General features: G+C 36.2%; 1 protein-coding gene across 37 annotated transcripts in view; it reads right to left on the bottom strand.

The window, feature by feature from the left end:
• Positions 1–22,468, bottom strand: part of EIF4G3 (eukaryotic translation initiation factor 4 gamma 3) — a 365,343-nt gene that overhangs the window by 180,222 nt on the left and 162,653 nt on the right. For 14 of the 37 annotated variants that reach the window (XM_031011513.3, XM_055386789.2, XM_055386751.2 and 11 more), the window contains 3 exons: positions 13,071–13,166; positions 11,558–11,671; positions 7,965–7,997 (listed from right to left, as the gene is read on the bottom strand). The exons of 1 other annotated variant lie outside the window; for it this stretch is intronic. In XM_031011513.3, coding sequence (XP_030867373.3) covers positions 7,965–7,997; positions 11,558–11,671; positions 13,071–13,166 — 243 coding nt within the window. The remainder of the gene's footprint in view (positions 1–7,964; positions 7,998–11,557; positions 11,672–13,070; positions 13,167–22,468) is intronic. 22 more of the 37 variants (XM_063702106.1, XM_055386820.2, XM_031011529.3 and 19 more) reach the window with 6 other exon arrangements.

The raw sequence follows: 22,468 nt of genomic DNA, 5'->3' as shown, positions 1-22,468 counted from the left end.
ACTTGAACAAATGAGGACTGGCTTCATATGGAGGAGCAAAAAAAAAGTGATTTTCTGAGATGGAATCTACTCCCGGTAAGGAGCTGTGAACATTGTTGAAAGGACAACAAAAGATTTAGAATATTACATAAACCTAGTTGATAAAGCAGCAGCAGAGTTTGAGATTGACTCCAATGATAAAAGAAGTTCTACTTTGCATAAAATGCTGTTAAACAGCATCACATGCTGCAGAGAAATCTTTCATGAAATAAAGAGTCCACTGGCCGTGTGCAGTAGCTCACGCCTGTAATCCCAGCACTCTGGGAGGCCGAAACGGGCGGATCACCTGAGGTCAGGAGTTTAAGACCACTCTGGCCAATATGGTGAAACCTCAGCTGTACTAAAAATACAAAAAATTAGCTGGATGTGGTGGCATGTGCCTAAAGTCCCAGCAACTCAGGAGGCTGATGCAGGAGAATTGAACCCAGGAGGTGGAGATTGCAGTGAGCAGAGATTATGCCACTCCACTCCAGCATGGGTGACAGAGCAAGACTCCATCTCAAAAACAAACAAATAAATTAAAAAAAAGAAGAGTCCATCAATGTGACAAACTTTGTCTTATTTCAAGAAATTGCCACAGCCATCTCAATCCTCAGCAACTACTACCCTGATCAGTCAGCACCCATCTACATTGAAGACACTTCATCAGCAAAAAGATTACAACTCACTGAAGACTCAGAAAATCATTAGCATTTTTTAGCCAGAAAGTATTTAATTACCAGCCGGGTGCGGTGGCACACATCTGTAATCCCAGCACTTTAGGAGGCTAAGGTGGGCGGATCACGAGGTCAGGAGTTCAAGACCAGCCTGGCCAACATGGTGAAACCCCGTCTCTACCAGAAATACAAAAATTAGCCAGTGTAGTGGCACATGCCTGTAATCTCAGCTACTCGGGAGGCTGAGGCAGAATTGCTTGAACCCGGGAGGCAGAGGCTGCGGTGAGCTGAGATCGCGCCACTGTACTCCAGCCTGGGCGACAGAGCAAGACTCCATCTCAAAAAAAAAGAGAAAGTATTTAATTACTATATGTACATCATTTTCTTACACATAATTCTACTGTTCAGTTAGTAGACTACAGCACAGTGGAAACATAACATACATACACTGGGAAACCAAAAAATTCACGACTTGCTTTATTGCAGTTATTTGCTTGATTGTCGTGGTCTGAAACCAAGTATGCAATATCTCCGAGGCATGCCTATATTTATTAACTTGCAAAGCAATACAAAATATGCTTCAGTATATAGGTCAGCCTACTAGAAGATGAAAAACTAACATCTGCAATTAGAAATTTCCTTGGTGAATATCTTTTAAAAGTCTGAAGTACTCTTGAAGAACAGTGCTATGATTTGCTGGCAAGTTAGAAAGGGACAAGCTTTAAAGAGTCCACATAATGGGACATCACTCAGGTGTCAATTTGATAATCTGTTAATCCATGGTAATTTATAATGGAGATTATTCCATTCTAAATTTTTTCTATATTTCCCTGCATGTGGTCAATATTATATAATTTAGGTTTCACTAAGAATCGGGATATGGAAGCCCTAGAGCTGAGTTGTTCAATACAGTAGCCACAAGCCATACTTAACTACTTGTACTAAAAATTCAGTTCCGGGTCAAGCACGGTGGCTCACGCCTTTAAACCCAGCACTTTGGGAGGCTAAGATGGGCGGATTGCTTGAGCTCAGGAGCTCAAGACTGGCCTGACCAACATGGCAAAATCCTGACTCTACAAAAAATACAAAAATTAGTAGGGCGTGGTAGCTCACACCTGTAGTTCCAGCTACTCAGGAGGCGGAGGCACAAAAATCACTTGAACCTGGGAGGAGGAGGTTGCAGAGAGCTGAGATCGTGCCACTGCACTCCAGCCTAGGTGACAGAGTGAGACTCTGTCTCATAAAAAAAAAAAAGAAAAAATTCAGTTCTTTAGCTGCATTAGCCACGTTTAAAGTGCTCTATAGCCATGTATATAGCTAGCAGAGCTACAGCAGTGAAAAGCACAAGTACAGAACATTTTCATCATCACAGAAATTCTATTACACAGTGCTACCCTAGAGGTTTATGTCAGGAACAGGAGGTGTTCTGTCAGATCATAAGGGAGAGTCTTGGAAATGAGCATCCTTATAAAATACTTCACTCATGCTAAAAAATAGCTTGGGAAAAGGCAGGTAGTCTCACTGCTAAAGGAAACTGACACCTACCAAGGACTTATTACATTTCAGACACTGTGATAGGCAGGTACTTTATCCTCACCACACCCATAGGAAATATATGCAGTTATTACAACATCTCAGTATTATATCATTTATTAGCATATTTTACCCATTTTGAAGATCAGAAACTTGAGGCCCAAAGATAATTTGTAGTGAAGCTGAAATTGAATCCCAGTTTTACTGACTCCCACCATATATTTTCTTCACTATTTACGCTGCTACTATACAACTCCTTGTGAATGAGATACCAGATAAAACCACCCATCACTCACTTGTACCAAGCTCCAAAAAACAAAGAGTTCATAAGATCATAATTTAAGATGTCATAAGGTCATATAGATGCTTGAGATGGCTTGCTATTCATATCCATTTAACTCTGTTGTGCCAGGTCTGGCCCATTTATTTTACTTTCCAAATCTAATAAATTGCCTATAGTAACACAAATATATCTCGACTAGGAATCTAACATCACAAACTTTCAGTAAGGAAACCTTTAGGGATCATAATGAAAAAGAAATCTACATAAATCAGCAGTTCTTTTCAAAAGTTTCTTTTTCACAAAAAGAACCAAACCACAAGAGGAAAACATGCACAATTTCAACGCTTGCCACCAAGTAAGACATTTCTTTATGGCACATACTCCTCCTCCTCCTCCTCCTCCTCCTCCTGCTGATAGTGTACGCTGGTTTTATGAAGCTCATTATTTGTTTACACTAAATCCCACTGCTTTGAATACAGCATATTTTTCAGCATTTGTGAAAAGTATATGAACCAAAATCATATATCAAAAAACTGCACAGTGTTTTGTCCTATGAACACTTTAAAATACTATTTCCCTGGTCTTTCTCATAATGAAAAGACTACTTAGTCATAGTATATAACCAACACTTGATCTCTACTGTGAAACCCAAAAGTAAAATAAGGACAGGAACGTAAGTAACTTTAAACCAGAACTACACAGATTTTAATGACCAAATACACAAAATAAACAACACAGGCCAGAACCCAAATTATACCAAGTGGCTTGCTATAATTCTGAGTGTACTTTCTGTTCTTTCAGTTTCTAATTATCTTGGGATTTTCAAGCATTAGTGCAAAAATAGTTGACATATTTCTAAAGCCAAGAATGTTTTGCATATAAAATGACTTAGTATTTCTTGTTTTATCTTTGAAGAAAACTGTAATTCTAAAAGCTCTTCAGGTTATAAAATGCCAAAAGAATAGCACATCCTTATTAATCTGAAGGATCTCCACAAAAGACAAAAACTAATAGTAATATCAGGATGAAGATGTGGCTGAAATAATCCTAACTGGAGCATGGCGCACTTGATTTGTGGGGACTCAAAAAGAGCTCTAGCCCTCCAAACAGAGTTAAAAGACCTTTTAAATGAAAGAAGTTCCAAGGAATACACTCAAAGCAGTTTCTTGATTCCATTAAGAACAAAGAAAATGTTTACCATTTAAAATCTTGTTATTTTTTGTTTACTTGAATTCAAGTAACTCCATCTTACACAGGAAAAATATTTAAGTTCTAAGATTACTAAACTGGATGATGTTTTCTTTTCACAAGCAATTAATTCCAAAAAGCCTTCCTAAATAATTGTATTTTTTCTTTGCAACAGCTATAGAACATACTTTGCAATTTTTACTAAGCATCAACAAAAAGTTACTATATTTGCTATTGGACTTCAGAAACAACAATCATTAAAAACATCATCCAACAACAAATTCCTTCAAAAAATAAATTGAGATCAAAGCATGAAAGGATGTAAAGTGATCAGAAAGGCAGCCACTGATGAATAATGCAATAAAGGACAAAAAAGAAATCTATTCACTGGCCAAAGCAAACTACCACAGATGAAAAAACCATTTCTGCCTTCAATTCCACTTTAAGTCTTAAGTATGTCAAACCCAAAATATCCCAGGACATGAGTGTCTTCCCTTTAAAAGTATATTCTCTGTATACCACTCAATGTTTGTTTCCTCCAACAGCTTTCATTTCATTATGCAAGTCTCTATGTCTTGTTCTGCATTATGAGCAACTCCTCTGTAAATCTTTCAGGGTTTAGGTGCTACCTGACTTTAGATCTGAAAAGAAGATACTGTGAAATACAGATTCAGTAAGCGATTCTCAAATGGGAAATGCTGTCATTTCCATGGAGGGTATTTGGAAATGTACAGTGGTGGTTTTGTTTTGTTTTGCTTTGTTTTCTAATTGTCGCTAGGGAAATTCTACTGGCATTTAAAGCCCAAACGATGCTAAATTAATTGTATTATATACGGCAGTTTTGATAACTGGTTATCCCACCCAAATGCCAATACCTATCCCATAGTGAAACAAACCAAATTGACCCCACATCTCCTGTGGATGCAAAATAGCAAACTCTTTCTAACAATTTATCCTATACCACACACAATGCCGGTTCAGTTAGCCCTGCTCAGCTATGCCACTCCAACCCCATGTCTTTCTTCTCCTCTATTCAAGGTAATTACTGTTGCTGCCTGAGGCAAAGGTACAGACATCCTTATTCAATTCTCTGTGATATGATGAAAAGAATTTAACTGGTGTTCAGGAAAAAAAGGATAACGAAGAAAAAAGTGCCAGCTACCTGAATTTTCTGAATTAAAAATCATTGCTCTGGATTTATACTGTATCTTAGGAACTCACCTCCAAGAACTATTGTTAGATGATAATTATGTTTCTTGGTAAGAAATAAATAATAAATATAATAAACATATATACTTTTTTTTTTTTTTTTGAGATAAAGTCTCACTCTTTCACCCAGGCTGAGTACAGTGGCACAATCACACCTCACTGCAACTTTGACCACCTGGGCTCAGGTGATTCTCCTACCTCAGCCTCCCAGAGTAGCTGGGACTACAGGCATGCACCACCACACCCAAATAATTTTTGTATTTTTATTTTTATTTTGCAGAGATGAGGTTTTGCCATGTTGCTCAGGCTGATCTCTAACTCTGGGGCTCAAGCGATCCACCTGCCTCAGCCTCCCAAATTGCTGGGATTGCAGGCATTAAATACCGCATCCAGCTTATACTTCTATTTTTAAAATAATCAAAACTAGCCATAAATTCATGAGCATTATCATACAGTTAAACGACTAATCTGCTAACACTTTACTGAGTCCTACTGCACATGAAAATGCGGGCTGAAATCAACCTTTTCTCACAGAGATTTCTGAACATTTTCCCCGATTGTTGGAATTAAAGAAAGACAAAACGTACCACATAACTTTAAAGCTCATAAAAAAGTTCTCTTAGAAAACAGAATTTCCCAAAGCTCACTACAAATGCTTAAATACAATATCCTAATTTTAGAACCACTATTATCGAACCCAAGTAGCAGAAACACAACCTTAAAGTTTCTTCTATTTTCATTAAGAAATTACATTTTTTGATCAACAGTCTTTAAAAGAGTTACTAGTCTTAATAAAAAAGGCCCAGGCTATTTAGTAACATGGTTCTTTTTGTTTGTTTTTGTGTTTTGAGATGGGAGTCTTGCTTGTCGCCCAGGCTGGAGTGCAGTGGTGTGATCTTGGCTCACTGCAAACTCTGCCTCCAGGGTTCAAGTGATCGCTTGCCTCAGCCTCCCAAGTAACTGGGATTACAGGTGCCCACCACCACACCCGGCTACTTTTTGCATTTTTAGTAGAGACGGAATTTCACCATGCTGGCCAGGCTGGTCTTAAACTCGTGACCTCAAGTGATCCACCCACCTCAGCCTCCCAAAGTGTTGGGATTACAGGTTTGAGCAACCGTACCTGGCCTATTCAGCAATACTGTTTTTGTTTCAAAATTCACTCATCATTCCATCAATCTACAGTGTATAAAATCCACCAAAATAATTGTGGTCAATGGTAACGTTAATTCCTTCTACTAACAGTTTACCTTAAGCTAGCTTATCTGAAATGACTTATGAAATAAACCAAGGTTTGAAAAACACAAGCATGTGAACAAAGAAATTAATAGGTGCCTTACATAAAGGAGATCAGAAAACATTTTTGCCCTAATTCCTTTGCAGTTATTTCTCAAATAAATAGTTTCTTTTCACTCTGCTTCTTGAGTAAAGATCCCCAACGTCTCTCTCTTTTAGGAGTATTTGCCTTGTCCCTGGATTAAAATTTAAGCCATGCTTCTATGGCACTGGACTAAATTTTCAATTATAAACACTCTTTTACATAAGGAACTAATATTTTTATTATTAGTAGTAGTAATACTAATTATATGTCCTAGTTACTATGTGCCAAACACCCTGCTAATCATTTTATTTTCATTATCTAATTTACTTTTCATAATAGTTTCAACATGGTATTACTGTCTCCGTTTTACAGGTGAGAAAACTAAGGTGGAGAGCAGTAAATGATTTATCCAAGAACACTTGGTTAATATGGAAGAATCAAACCTAGATCTAGCTGATGGTGAAGTCCAAGCTCTTAAAGTATTAATACTTTACAATACTATCTCTGAATTAAAAAAAATACCCTGAGGTTTTATTTCACTATGAAACCCAAACAATAGCCATCCACCCCATATAGCCATCCTCCTGCAAAGCACCTTTAATAACTCAGATTTGCTTTGCCTTTACATCCTCCAGATTGGAAGGAATACATTTTGAAAAACAGAGTCAGGTATTAAATCACTGGAAGCCTTCAACTAAACAATATCCATTTACTCAGTAATAAGAATTGTAAATATGATAACACAGGCAAATACTGGTAACATTTACTTTATCCAACCAGACTTTGTTCCATAACAATCATATTAAAGACAGTTACCACTTACTGACTGCTTGTTTTGTGTCAGATGCTTACACTATTTCTAAGGCAGAGGTTATTTATCTCCATTTTACATATGAGGAAACAAAGATGCAGAAAAAGACTTGCCTAACCAGCTGATTACATAGTAAAGCTTGTAATATGAACAGACTAAACCAAAGCTCTTTCAGCAGAAGAAAATGTTTCAGAATACCCCATAAACAGCTACTGGGGGTTGGAGGGAGAACCCTGCAAGTCCTTCTGTCTTGCCACCTCTAAATAGATTCCAATAGGATAGAAGTATGAAACCAATAGGATAGAATTAATATTATTTCATTTAAAAAATTAAAATTATTTCATTTAAAAAACCAATAGGATAAAGTTATTTAAATTAATTAAGATATCTATTTTCTATGTGTTCTAATAATAAAAATAATTCTATCCAGCAAATGGATGTACATTATTTTTAATCAATTTATTACTAGATCTAAGTTAGTAACTGAGTTTAAGTGGTTTTAGAAATACTAATGCTATTTTATACACATCAATACAGGTTATATTGGAATGTTAACAGAAAACCCATAGAATGCTGCCTGCTTCATTCGGTTAAATTTAACTTACTACAAATATCCACAAAATCTATAAACATTTAGTATCTAAATTTTTCAAAATTGTAAAATTTAAAAACAATGCTTGGCAAGAAAAAAAAAACCGTAGCATTTTTTAAATGTGCCATAAACAGAGGCAAATGGATTTGTTAATAACAAAATGCAGTGAGATTAATGAAGGACAAAGAAAGCTGAATTATATCAGATAAAAGCTACTCTTGAAATGAGTAATTTGAGTAGTTCTATGGGATGGCAGCATTCTAAGAGTCAGCAGCTACTAAAGCCCCCACCTATTAGTTAAGGGTGATAGTGAAGGGGCAAGGGTACAGTACCTGATGATGGGGAGGTCGAGGCCCCGCTGCAAACTGAGAAAAGGAGGGAAAACAAACACAAAAGGAAAGGCACAAAGAGTCAGAAACACCACAACAAAAACCAAAATTTCACACAATATGCCAAAAGAAAAAAAACCCACAGTGGGGAAATAAAAAACAACACACAAAACAGTCAAAGCTTTGCTGCAGGACAGTGACAGACAGGTACTAAGATTCAACAGGTTAACAGCACTATCAGAATAGTTTGTCATTTATCAACTGGGAGAGAAACAGGCTATGCTGTTAGGCATGTAAGGTACTCTCTGATAGGATTATTTAAAAAAAAAAAACCCTAAAATAAGGCAAAAGCAAGTTTGAAAAATTAAGTGGTTATATTAAGACAAACATGAAAATCAAGTACGCTGTATGTAACTGATACAGCTGGAGGAAATGAGAAAGCTTTTACATTACAAGACCTAGCCAGGAGATAATTATAAAGTCCAGCAGGAAGTAAAAAACGTAACACAATTAACTGCAAATTTTCTTAAGTTAAATGGGATATCTTATCCATGAAATGGAAGTTTCAGTATCTTAATTTCTTGGAGTTAAAGAAAAATCTTTTATGACTTTACACACACACACACACACACACACACACACACACACACGTTTAAGTTTAAATGCGGTTAACTAATATAGTTTAATACAAGGCATGTCAAGGCAAACAGCTAGTAAAGAACATCAGTCTCTAACATGATTAATCCAAGTGGTATTCTTATAGGCTTGATAAGAAAAAAGAGTAAATAAGTCAAATCTCTTAATTACTATAGACAACAGCAAAGCACTGTGTATATGTACCTATTGTTATCTAAGAATAAAGCACAAAGAAATGTAATTCCTCAGCTAAATCATAGAGTACTTGAAAGTGGCTAATATATATTCCAACTCTTCCACTAACTTAGAAGAAAATAAAAAGTTTTTTCACCTATGCAAATTTTAACTGCTAAACCTCTAGGATCAAATAATTCACCAGGCCAAATTTGGGTTTGAATACATTTTAACTGAAAGGAACAGACAAAAATATTGGGGTATGTAGAGCCATATTCTGGATACTAATACATTAACTATTGTAATATTAACCGGGGTATGTACAGCCATATTGTGGATACTAATACATTAGCTATTGTAATGTTAACCACTCCCTTTAATAGTAAAAGAAAATATTTAGAAAGTAGTGTTTAATGTAAACCATATACAGGGTTTTTATCTAATATATTTAAGGAGCAAAAATATATGTCTTTGGCTGTCTTATTTCCTCTATAGAGAGTTCCTTCTGTCAGCTTAACACTACAGATGAATTAGATTGAAGATTAAGAAACAATCTCTCATGCTCAGCATTTAAGTTATGTGCAATAGTGATCTGCAAAACATTCGGAATTACTTCCCCAACTACCATTAGTTCATATTTTAAAATTTCAACAAATTACAGTAGAACACATGGCCACAATGTAGGAGACAGCTGAAAACAGCTCTGTCAAGAATTCACCTCAGAAGCTAAAATGTCACCTTTTGTTCAAGTAATGAAAAGTGCATTAATGACCTACAAGCTTGGGTTATGTTAGGTCAGCCATCATACTTGGCTAATCAATATAATATAGTTTTTCAGAATGATGATAACTGGCAGTTACAGTTCTTGCAGAAAATTTTCTCTTCAAAGAAATTGAGGTCTTGTATTTTCAGTTTTCCAATTAGGAGAAGAAAACATCATACTTCTACTATGGACAAGAACAGGCAATACCACTCATGTGGTATGAAAGGAGGGAGTGGAGTGAAATGTTTCTTTATGACACTTTTGAAGAAAATGGAAGAGAGGGGCCATGTTACAAAATTAACCTGAGTATGGCAGTACCTGTCTTATCACTGTTCCACAGAAAATGTTCCATTTTCAAGGCTCTAAAATAAAAGCTAAAACTTTGTACATTTTGAATGTTCCAGTCAAAAGAGAATTTTCTATGAACAAGAAGAGTATCTTATAAAATTACATATATATAAAAACAAAAGCAAAAAAGAAAACCCCAACTTAAGTTAGTAGGAAAGTGCCCTAGGAAAGTACCCTAGTCTATTTTGCACTAGTCACCATTGGCTATTGAGTTTTTCATTTGAAATGACAATAGTCTTAATCCTATGGGTAGCTGTAAGCAACAGAACAAACTGTAGTCGCTGCTGGCTCATATTAAAAATAGAAATTTTTCTTTCTTTTTTCTTTTCTTTTTGTTAAAGAAGGGTCTTCAAGATGGTGAGGACTGTAGATATAAAGGAAAGCAGCCTTCTGTGAACTTGGATCCAGTGTTAATGCCACCCACCCACTTACTCACCCCTTCTGGGCACAGTTGGTAACTGAGCATGGCCAACATAACATTGATGTAATTTTGAAACTTAACACCACAAAATATAAAAATAATCAATGGTTACGTTACTACAAAAGCCAAACTGTCTCCCTCTCCAAATTAAGTATTTAATAGCTTCACTACTTCAGACAGGCTATTAAAAAAAAAAAAAAAACTACTGCTGTTTAAAAGTTCCAGTAAAACGAGAAAATGGAACAGATAGCTTATCAGTGTTTTTATTATTTTTAAAAAAGATTTTCTTTCCACAGTATGAATTTAACTAAGATTCTAAGCATCAAGTAGAAAGACAGGCACAAAGATAACCTGAAGGAAGGACGGAGGCCACTTGAAGCCAGTTGGATTGCAAAGGCAGCTGTCCAGGGAAGAACAGAAAAGCCTAAAACTGTGCAATTGCCAATGGCCTATTAATGCAGAAATAGAATGGAGTAAGCTTTAGCTGCTCTACAAAGCCACAGGAAGAGGCCCTTCCTCAATGTAACAGCTTACCTCTCCTCACCAGTTGGGACAGCTGTGAGATGGATGAGACTAGACTATGACAACTTCGGACGTAAACAGAAAATGCAATCCTGCCAAATTTCAGACCCCAACTTCACCCTCCCAGCACAAAAAAAAACAAAAAAAACACCAAAAAAAAACCCATAACAAAATAAATAAAATCAAACCTAAAACAAGAAGCAAGAGTAGTCTGGGGTCTGCTAGTCTTGCACTTGTTTTAGGGTATGTAATGGAATGTTATGTGTGTGATTTTTAGTAATGGGGTGGGTAATGGTCACTAGCAGAGCAGATGGCAAAAATTGTATAGAGGATAGTATCTGAAGAGTTTATGACCACAGAAAAATGGCTGACAACTACAGACAATTTCCTCCTTAATATTCAATTATAAAATTGAAAGGGAGTAAAAAGAAGCCTCGAAATTTATCTTTTAAATTCAAATTTATCTGAAAGGGATATCTCACTTCAAGTTTAAAATAAAGAAAAATCTAAACCCCCAAATTCTTCCTGACTAATTCCCAATAGAGAACACCCACCCAATTTGTTATTCTTTTCCCCACTATGCCTGGCAGAAACTGCCATGCTAGGTTAGACTTTCAGAGAGGAAGCAATCAATGCATTTCTGTTCATCAGCCAATAAATGGATGTGGTCAAAAATATTAAGTGCCAGAGGCACCACTGCCTGCAAGAAGTACAGTTTGTTATATTGCTTACAATGCAGTATTTTATCCAGCCTCTTCCAGCCAAGGACCTGTAAACGGGAGTCTGTTCCAAAACCTTCCTCCTCTTCCAGTTGTCTGTGCAATGTATTGGCACTGTTCTGCTGGGCTGTCAAAAAAACTGGTTTAGAGATGCAGCTCTTCAGTCAGGTTCTGCGCCAGTTCTAACCATGTAAATTTAATTCATTTTCTTTTTTGATAACCAGAAATTAGGGTTGGGGGTATACAGAAAGAGGGCCAAAGAATTCTTTGCAATAGGAGCTTACCATAATGTTCCATGTTTAATTATTAGAACCAGGGCCTATCTAAATTGATCTGGTGAGATCTCAGGCCCAAGTAGTCAAGTGTACACATCCCCAAACCACTCTCATAACAAAACTTGTATCAGACATCTTATTGACCATTTCAGCAAAAAAAGAGACAAGCAAACAGGCAACTAGGACCAAAGTCCCACCTCTTTAGAATGGTTCTTCCACCCACTGGGGAGAACCAGGATCTAAGAACAGGTATTAGAGAACAGGGCAATAGGGAAAAGGAAAATAGAAAAAGGATAAGAAAGAGATTACATTTTGGTGCAGTCTATGCTCTCCTAGTTCTTTAAGTAAGTCTTTGGTATATTTAAACAATTATAAGTTCATGCATAAAATGAAATGAATAGGAGCTAATGCAATGAGGTATTCCTGCACTCCAGGCAAAAAGGCAGGGGCAGGGAACAAAAAGATATCCCTGTATTCTGAAGAATACACAGAGCTGAGGTACAAAGAGGGATGTGAGATACACAATGTGAGATGTTACAGAAGCACCTTCTAGCCAAAGCTAATCATGCAGGGCAGGAAACGATGTTCTAAGGAATGGAGAGCTGAAGCCACTGTATACTTTAGTGAAACAAAGGATGAACCTTGTGTAAATTCTCAGTCTTGGCAGTACTTATTGCAATTCATGTAAAGGATGAACAAAGAGGATGATAGCATTTACATTTGTATCACAATTTATTTCTCATTTGAATAAATGAATACACTCACTGGTATATGTCATGCATATACCCACACTGTTAAATGGTTAGAACAGATCTAATAACACTGATTCAAAAGTCCTGCTTCCCAAAACCACTGGAATTTGAGAATTTAATTAGTGAAATTCAATTTACTCCTAAAATCATTGTATTTTACTCTTACCTGAATTTTGAACAGTACAACTAACAAAAATTATAAGCTGAAATAAAGTAAACTTGAATGCAACCAGACTTAAAAATCATGCTATAGAAAAGTATTAAAAGGGAGTGGAGGGTTAAAAGCTCCACCTCTTCTTTTTCTCAATAAATTTAATTATTGCTATAGGTAAGGTCTGAAAATACAAAGCTAACAAATAATAGTAGAAGTCATAATAATAAATCATCTTTGGAACAAACTTCCAAAATCCAGTAAATATATTTGCCAAAGAAACCCAAGCCACTACACACACAAACACAGGTAGAGAATGTAATTTGGTTCAAGCTTCTGCTTACTTACCGGAGAACGGGTTTGAGGTTGTGAATTCATTGTCTGAGGGGCTTGAGGGTATACCAGCGTGGTTGGACCTGCATTCTGTCCAGAGGGATAAGGGGTCTGTCAAAAAATGGCAAGAACAATATAATATTTTGAAAAAATATGGCATGGCAATTCTAGTTCAAGATGTTTTATAAAAGTTTATAGAAGTGGTTATTAATGTGGTTTATATTCTACTTTTTAAAAATTTAACTTTATTACAATATCCAGTAACTCAAAATCAGTATAGTTCCTTTTTTTTTTTTTTTTTAAATTAATGAACTGGGGTCTTGCTCTGTCACCCGGGCTAGAGTGCAGTGGCACAATCACGGCTCACTGCAGCCTCAAACTCATGGTTTTAAGTGGATCCTCCCACCTCAGCCTCTGCAGTAGCTGGGACTACCGGCACGCAGCACTGTGCCAGACTAATTTTGTCCTTTTTTTTTTTTTTTTTTTTTTTTTTCAGAGACAGGGTCTCACTTTGTTGCCCAGGCTGGGCTCAAACTCCAGGCCTCAAGCAATACTCCTGCCTTGGCTTCCCAAAGCACCTGAACAACTTTTTAATTTTTTTTAAGAGACAGAGTCTTGATATTTGCCCAGGCTGGTCTCAAACTCCTGGGCTCAAAGAGATCCTCTCGCCTCATCCTCTTGAGTAGCTGGGACTACAGAGCTTCTTTACCAGCTAGTGCAACACTTTTTAAGTTACCATAAATCTCCTGATAAAAGGACATTAGCAATCCAAAATCTAGGTGTAATCATGTTTCCTTTTTTGTGCCTTAAGGCATTTTATTTACAAGTATGTATTATGTTGCTAGAAAAAGAATCCCAGAACTTTCCCTCCTGTGTGTTTCACCCTGCCTCTTCAAGGTCCATGATGCCAGCTAAGGTTGTCAGTACAATGAAACAAAACTGACAGGATGAGAGCAGATTATTCTGCCATTTTTTTTCTAGATCTTTGAGTTGCACATCATATCTCAGGCTGATCACTCCACACTTGTTTAACCTGCCTGTGAGGTTCACAACAATTTTCCCTGCTCTCTGATCATCAATGATTTCAAATTTGCCAATGTAAATTGCCTTATCATGCCTCATCATCATGGTTAGAAACAGGAAAGCATGACCTAGTAAGACTCTGGTGGTTACCTCTCTACTCAGTATTGCTGACGCTCCTGAGAGCATCAACCAGAACATTCATATACACGATTATGGCAGCACAAAAAGATGAAGGAAAGACTAGGTACAATTATTTGAAATTATCAATGCTAAGAGGACCTACTGTGAATTCATCTAGTTCTGAAATGGATAGCCCAAACCACAAACAAAATCAAACATGGATGAGAAAACTTGCTATTGCTATGGTGTGCTTTCCTTGAGGAAGACATCTCAGAGCCACAATTAGCAGTCCACACAGTTAACTGTTATATATTGCTGTAATCTTGCCAGAGCTTACATACCTTAATCCTTTTACATGATCCCATAAAAATCAATAACCAATAAGAACCTTATATAAAACCTTAGAATAAGTGATAATGTAATACACACGGCTCATTTACCATATATTTTCTGAAGATAAAAACATAAGCTTTTCATTGTAAATCCATGCCAAATGTTATAGACTAATATACTGTGTGCTACTGAATAAAAAAAAAATGCTTGTAACGTATTTAAAATGAAATGCCACCAAGAACAATGGACATATCCACAAGACTTGGACTGAAATCCTAACAATTGCTACTGAACACTGTTGTTAGTTTGGGCAACTCATTTATCTTTCCCACAAATGTAAAAAGGAACAACACACCTACCTCTCAAGGCAGTTTGTGAAGATTAAATGAGATAAAATATTCCCAAATCACCTCTATTTATCACTATCCCACGTCTATGAATGAGGAAACCAAGGACTGAAAAATTTAAGTATCTTACCTAAGATAACAAAGTAAATAATATATCTAGAAAGTATTAGCATCTGTTGACCATTTAACTTTTAGCTGGGATCACCAATTTTAAAGGAAATACTTGACAGGATTCATCATACGTTCCAAATAACAAAACAAAACAAAATTTCTTTTTCTTTTTTTTAAATGAGTTATAAAAAACAAAATTAATGGCTTCATATTAGACACAGAGGCTATCCAGCAATCTTTCGACGTGGTAATCTTAATATAGCCATCTCTGTAGCTGACACTAAGGTTCAACATCAGATTGATTTCCTTTCCTACTCTAGTTCTACTAAATCTAGCCACTAACCTAAAAATATGGCAGCAAAGTATCTCATGTCTATCAAATAATTAATAAATGGGTCAAACAGGATCTAAAATAAAGTTTTCTTATCAAGGATTAGTTTCAGCACTGTTTCAGACACAACGTTTATGTGTATGTATCACATCCAAAATCTGAAAGGCTGAAAGTTTGACTATTTTAACTTAAGAAAACACGGGGAATGAATTTCTTATTAATTCTGGCTCCACTGAGATAGGGAAAGTATTTCTTCAACTTCTATTTGAGAATCTGAATATAGTTTTAAAAGAGAGCACCAATTTAATTCTTCATCAAATTTAAAAAAATCAAGTATTCATAAGGTCATTTCTCAGTAATGAGGCTCTTTGATCTTAGGATATATTTTGACACTATTCACATTTAATTTGGTGGTATTCTGAAGCAGGATTTTCTAGCTGTCAAGATACTAAATATAACACTGAAATATATCACTTACAAAAACATAAAGAAATGTTACCTCTTTCTATACTTCAATTAGAGGAACACTTTGTTCTCTCATAGCTGTCGTACTATTGAAATAGAAAGGGAATCCACTGTATTTCATTGAAGATGCTAAAAATATACATGACAACCTTATTTGACTTCGCTCAAAATTTTAACAACATTTTCAACACTCAAGCCAAATAAGGGAACATAGAGCCAACTGAAAATGCAATATGTGAATTGGCATTGAAAGATAAAGTTCTTTTGTTCAGAAAGAACACCCTTCCTGATCACAGATATTGCTGGGGCTCTGTCAACAATGTTCCCAATGTGCCTTTTTCCAGATTATATCATTGCTCTGAAAGTGATTACTAAAAAAACAAAGAATTATTTTCTATATAGGCTTTCTACTCTAAACAGACTTAAAAAATAAAAATCTAGTACTTCTTTTTATATTTACATTGCACATATGCCAAGAGCTAATTCAGACTCTGTACACAAGTACTTTCATCAAATGGAAAGCACAATCTCTAATGCAGCCACATATGCAAGTAATTGTTCTGTCACAATGTATGCCATTATACCATTAGCAATATGGAATGCTTAACGGTGGCACATGACAAAGAAATTTTGCCAATAGATCATTCAACGATCGTTCAGAGCATTTTTCCATTCTCTGTGGATGCCTTTAGAAACTTCTTAGGAATAGTATGACTTGTTATCTATCATTGCTGTAAGCAGTGCAACTGTAAAAGATGCCTCTACTCTTTTGATCTCTTCTCTGCATTTAATGACTTATTCTAGAATAATTTCCTTAATTTACTACCATGCTTTGCTGAAAAACAATGCAAAATTTCAGTGGGAACATACTTTGACCATGTTTCATGTCAAATGCACAGAAAACTAGGGACAGATCAATGAAGGATCATTTCAATAATAATCAGAGCATCTGTTTGTACTTTCCCTTTTCGAATAATTTCAAAGTCATCACAAAGATTTACTTCTTCAAGGACATATGGGTGAACATACAGAATTTACTCTGCAATCCAGTATACTGTCCAAGTTGATGAGTTACAGACATCTGTTCTCACTTTCATTATTAATTTTATGTTTCAATAAACCTTTTTGAATGCTTTTTACTTGTTGGGGAGATAAGAACACAATAGTGACAGCAAACCCAGCAAATGATGTAAATTAATAATGTTACTGAAGAAAAGCCAATTAGAACAGTCCTTATGGTGTACATATAACCCTTAAATCCCTAATGATGATGTTAAAAACAGTGATTTGGACAGTCAACCACAGGCAGAAATGGTGAATTCCATTATAAGACAAAACAAACACAGCATATCAAGTATAACAAGACTTCAGATGTGATGGTTTTCAAACCATAGACGTGAAAAAATTAATCTGTATTTCCTATTTTCACAATGTAGTACAATGGACATAAGCTAACAAAAATAATTATAACATAAAACATTTATACAGCTTTTACTAGGTTTCAGGTACTATTCTAAGTACTTTACATGTAAGTCAGAGATGAAATGCCATTTCTCGTTTTAAGATTCTGCCATCACCTAAACTAAATTCAGCCATAAAGATTAAACTCAATATTGTACACACTGTATGTGAACAAACATAAATCTGACTAAAAAACTAAGCTGCCAAATTTTCAAAGAGGTATAAGGTGCCAGGTGTGGTGGCTCACACCTGTAATCCCAGCACTTTGGGAGATAGAGACAGGCAGATCACCTGAGGTCAGGAGCTCGAGACCAGCATGGCCAACATGGTGAAACCTCGTCTCTACTAAAAATACAAAAATTAGATGGGTGTGGTGGTGGGCACCTGTAATCCCAGCTACTTAGGAGGCTGAGGCAGGAGAATCGCTTGAACTCGGGAGGCGGAGGTTGCAGTGAAACAAGATCGCACCACTGCAATCCAACCTAGATGTTAAAAGCGAAACTTCATCTCAAAACAAAAAACTGTAAGGTAATACTGACCACATTTTAAATATGCTTATCCCTTTGATTCTATGGTTCCACTTCAGGGAACTCACTATGTGAATATATTCAAAATGGGCCCCTCCTTAAAAAAAAAACAAAAACAAAACCAAAAAAAAACACTCAAAAACAAAAAAACTGGAAATATTCTAAATGTCTATATATAAAAAAGGTGAGATTATGTACTTAGTCACTGAGAGAATTTAGAATAATCTTTAGAATGAATCAAGTCAACATACACCATGGAAAGATGTCCATAATAATATTAAGTGACAAAAGCAAATTGTAGAATTTTTAAGTATAAAAAGACTCTGTCTTAACTTTAAAAACTATATATATGCACATAGTACACACAACAACCAAGGAAGATAAATGTCTTAAGAAAATATGTAGCAAATTTTAAATTGACTACTTCAGAGACGGTTATAAAGAGTGTACAGGATACAACTTATAGGTTTTATTTTATATACTTTTGTATTATGTTTTTACTTTCCAATGATCAGTAGGATTATTTTATAATAAAAATTTAATAAAGAAAACCTCTGTCCTCCAGCTTCTCCTGCATGAAATACAAATATGCCAAGCAAGCTGGGTGCAGTGGCTCATGCCTGTAATCCCACTTTGGGAGGCCAAGGCCGGAGGATCACTTGACCCCAGGCTGTAGTGAGCTGTAATTGTGCCACTGTACTTCAGCCTGGGCGACAGAATGAGAACCTGCCTCGAACAAACAAACAAAATACAAAGCAAACCAGAATATCCAGTAGGAAGTCTGCTATTTTATAGAGTTCTAAATAATTTTTGATAATAAAAATTAAATCAACAGCATTAGCAGAAATGTAGCACAAAGAAAACACTGTGCTGTGGGCTGTGTGCGTAAATAAGGCCTAAGATAGATGACTGTTTCACTTATTTTAATCTTCTTTTTTTTTTTCTTTGAGACGGAGTCTCACTCTGTCACCCAGACTGGAGTGCAATGGCATAATCTTGGCTCACTGCAACCTCCCCCTCCTGGGTCCAAGCAATTCTCCTGCCTCAGCCTCCCGAGTAGCTGGGATTACAGATGCATGCCACCACGCCCGGCTAATTTTTTATATTTTTAGTAGAGATGGGGTTTCACCATGTTGGTCAGGCTGGTCTCAAACTCCTGACCTCAGGTGATCCACTGGGCTCAGCCTCCCAAAGTGCTGGGATTATAGGCGTGAGCCACTGCGCCCTGGCTACTTATTTTAATCTTTAAGAAATTTATTATTAAATCAATAAAGAGATATAGATGTAAGAAGCACTTACTCAGCCACAGTGTATAATCCTTTGCAGTCATTAAAAAAGATACAGAAGAACATTTAATGACATGGAATGAGTAATACAGAGAATGTTGAAATAATCCCACATATATGCAGAATGTATTAGAAACATTTCAAATTAATAGAAAAATACCAAAATTAATAAATTGTGTTGAGAAAACTAATCATTTAGAAGAAAGGTGGTTAACCATCCTCAACTCATTATACCAAAAGAAATTCCAGATTGATTACAATGTTGGAATGTAAAATTTGAAATTGTAAAGGGGCTAGATGCAAATCTATCTCTATCATCTTAGAGCTGGTAAAGACTTAAAATCTTAAAATCTGAATAAGACTACATAGCTATACCAATAAGTTTTAAAATAGGCTATTCCTATTAATTTATACAAGTTCTTAATTTTGCTTTAAAATTTCTCTTTATAAACTTCTCTTTATGCATATATAAGTGTGTTTGTTCATTTTTCTTCTTTTTTCCTTGGAGACAGGGTCTCGCTCTGTCACCTAGGCTAAAGTGCAGTGCTACCAACACAGCTCACTGCAGCCTCAGCCTCTTGGGCTCAAGCCATCTTCCTGCCTCAGCCTCCAAGTAGCTAGGACTATAGGCACATACCACAATGCCTGACTAATTTTTGAATTTTTCGTGGAGATAGGGTCTTGCCAATGCTGCCCAGTCTGGTCTCGAATTCCTGGCTTCTAGCAATCCTCCTGCCTCAGCCTCCCAAAGTGTTGGGATTATAGGGGTGAGCCACCACATCCAGCCCCGTTCATTCTCATTAGTAGATATTATAGGGTACAAATTAATCGAGAGAAACTCGTTCACCTAACAAATGTTTGACACTTAAATCTGGCCAGAGAAACAGAAAAAGCACCTTAAAGTCCAGACCAAGTACCTTCAACCTCTTGAGAGCTAGCTGTCTTCTTCTTCTTCTTTTTTTTGGGAGTGCGGGTGGTAGTGGGGGGACGGAGTTTTGCTCTGTCGCCCAGGCTGGAGTGCAGTGGCATGATCTCGGCTCACTGCAACCTCCACCTTCTGGGTTCAAGGGATTCTTCTGCCTCAGCCTCCCAAGTAGCTGGGACTACAGGTGCGCGCCACCACACCCCGCTAATTTTTCTACTTTTAGTAGAGACGGGGTTTCACCATATTGGCAAGGCTGGTCTCAAACTCCTGACCTTGTGATCTGCCCGCCTCAGCCTCCCAAAGTGCTGGGATTACAGACGTGAGCCACCCCACCCAGCTGAAAACTGTCTTCTTAAGTGCTACACAACCAATGCAAATAGAACTTTCTGTGATAATTATAAATGTTCCATATTTACTCTCTCTAAAATGGTAGCTATTAGCCACATGTGGCTACTGAACACTTGAAATGTGACTGATGAAACTGAAAAAATAAATTTTTATTTAAATGAATTTTATTTAATTTAAATTTTGTGGTAGAAAACATGTAACAAGGCCTGGCACGGTGGCTCACACCTGTAATCCCAGCACTTTGGGAAGTTAAGGCAGGCGGAATCACGAAGTCTAGGAGTTCGAGACCAGCCTGGCCAATATACAAAAATTAGCCAGGCATGGTGGCTTGCGCCCATAGTCCCTGCTGCTACTTGGGAGGCTGAGGCAGAAGAATCAATTGAACCCAGGAGGCGAAAGTTGCAGTAAGCTGAGATAGTGCCACTGCACTCCAGTCTGGGTGACAGAGCAAGACTCTGTCTCAAAAAAAAAAAAGAAAAAGAAAAAGAAAGAAAAAGAAAAGAAAAAAGAAAACATGTAACAAAATTTACTATCTTAACCACTAAGTATACAGTACTGTTAACTATATGCACATAGTACAACAGATGTCTAGAACTTTTTCTTCTTGCAAAAAACAAACTCTATAACCACTGATTTCCATTTAAATTGTATTTATATACATTTTAATCCTTAGAATGTAAATAGCCACATACATAGCCCATGGCTAACATACTGCACAGCACAGGTATAGAAAACTGTTAACTCCCATGTTTTGCTTTTATGAGTTCTATATTTTATATCACTCTAAACTTCTGCAACTCTACTTTCATAGAAGTACAATAATATCCAACAAACAAGACCACAATATAAAACGCTGGAGACAGTGGCAGAGACCTATCACTGAATTTCCTACACAGTCTTAAGCATAGCACTTGTTTTCCTCAGCTAATAAAGACTGAAGCTTTAAGCTACTGATTATCAAAGTGTGGTCCACAGAGTCCTGGGCATCTCTGTAATGCTATTAAAGCAGGTGTGGGAGGTGAAATATTTTCGTAATATAAATACTAAGACGTCACAGGCCTGTGCTGATATTTTCAACAATGATAGAAAAGCAAGGTGGATGTAGCTAATAGTAAATCTTAAATATATACTCAGGAAATCTGAGATTTCACTAAGTAAATCTCATATATACTTAGTGAAAACCAAGGCAATGATAGTCATTGTATTCTTCATCCCTAAGCCTTCATGACAAATTAAACTTTTTTTAAAAAATAAAAGGAAAGAAAAAAAAAAAGCCAGTACTTAAGAATGTCACTTCTTTATTTAACTTTTCAATTTTTCTTATTCTACAGGTAACTGACAAAAGAATGTCACTTCTGTAACAGAATGTATCACTTTTTAAGTTGAAATAATTATAGATTTACATGGAATTTGAGAAATAAAACAGAGCTCCCATATACTCTTCATCTAGTTTCCCTAATGGTAATATCTAACTACAGTACAGTACAACAGCCAGAAAAACCACATCGATACAATCCATCAACCTTATTCAGATTTCCTGAGTTTTACTACAGATGCATGCACATCTGTGTGTATATTTAGTTCTATGCAATTTTATCACATGTATAAATTCATATAACCACCATTACAGTCAAAATACAAAATATTCCTTGACAAGGATCTGTGGTATTACCCTACCCTGTTAATAGCCACAAATATCTTCCTTCTTGCCTCACTCCTCTCCCTTGACAACCACAAATTTATCCTCCATCTCTATAATTTGGTCATTTAAAGAATGTTATATAAATAAAACAGTATACTAACAAAATTTAGCATGTCTTTTTAGTATACTGTATTGATCAAGTGAGAAGACATAAAACAGTTCTGAGGTAAATTAGTAGTACTAAGGAAAAGCACTTGTACCACCATTAGAGTTATAAACTGAACTTGCCACTTTTTCTTGCAATGCCATTTTACTTGAAAGAAGGATAAACTATACTTATACACATGGGTATGTGGCAGACATTTTTATTAGTAGATACAATGCACATAGGATTGAGAAGCCCAAAGAGTTCTATTTAAGAGTAGAAAGGGATCCTGAAGTATAAAAGTTTGAGAACACTGGCCTATATTGATATTAGAACTAAAAGTTTTCCT

Source organism: Gorilla gorilla, chromosome 1 (genome assembly GCF_029281585.2).
Source record: "Gorilla gorilla gorilla isolate KB3781 chromosome 1, NHGRI_mGorGor1-v2.1_pri, whole genome shotgun sequence".
NCBI classification, from domain to species: domain Eukaryota; kingdom Metazoa; phylum Chordata; class Mammalia; order Primates; family Hominidae; genus Gorilla; species Gorilla gorilla.
Note: the sequence above shows the minus strand (reverse complement) of the source record. Positions and strands in the feature narration are given on the sequence as shown.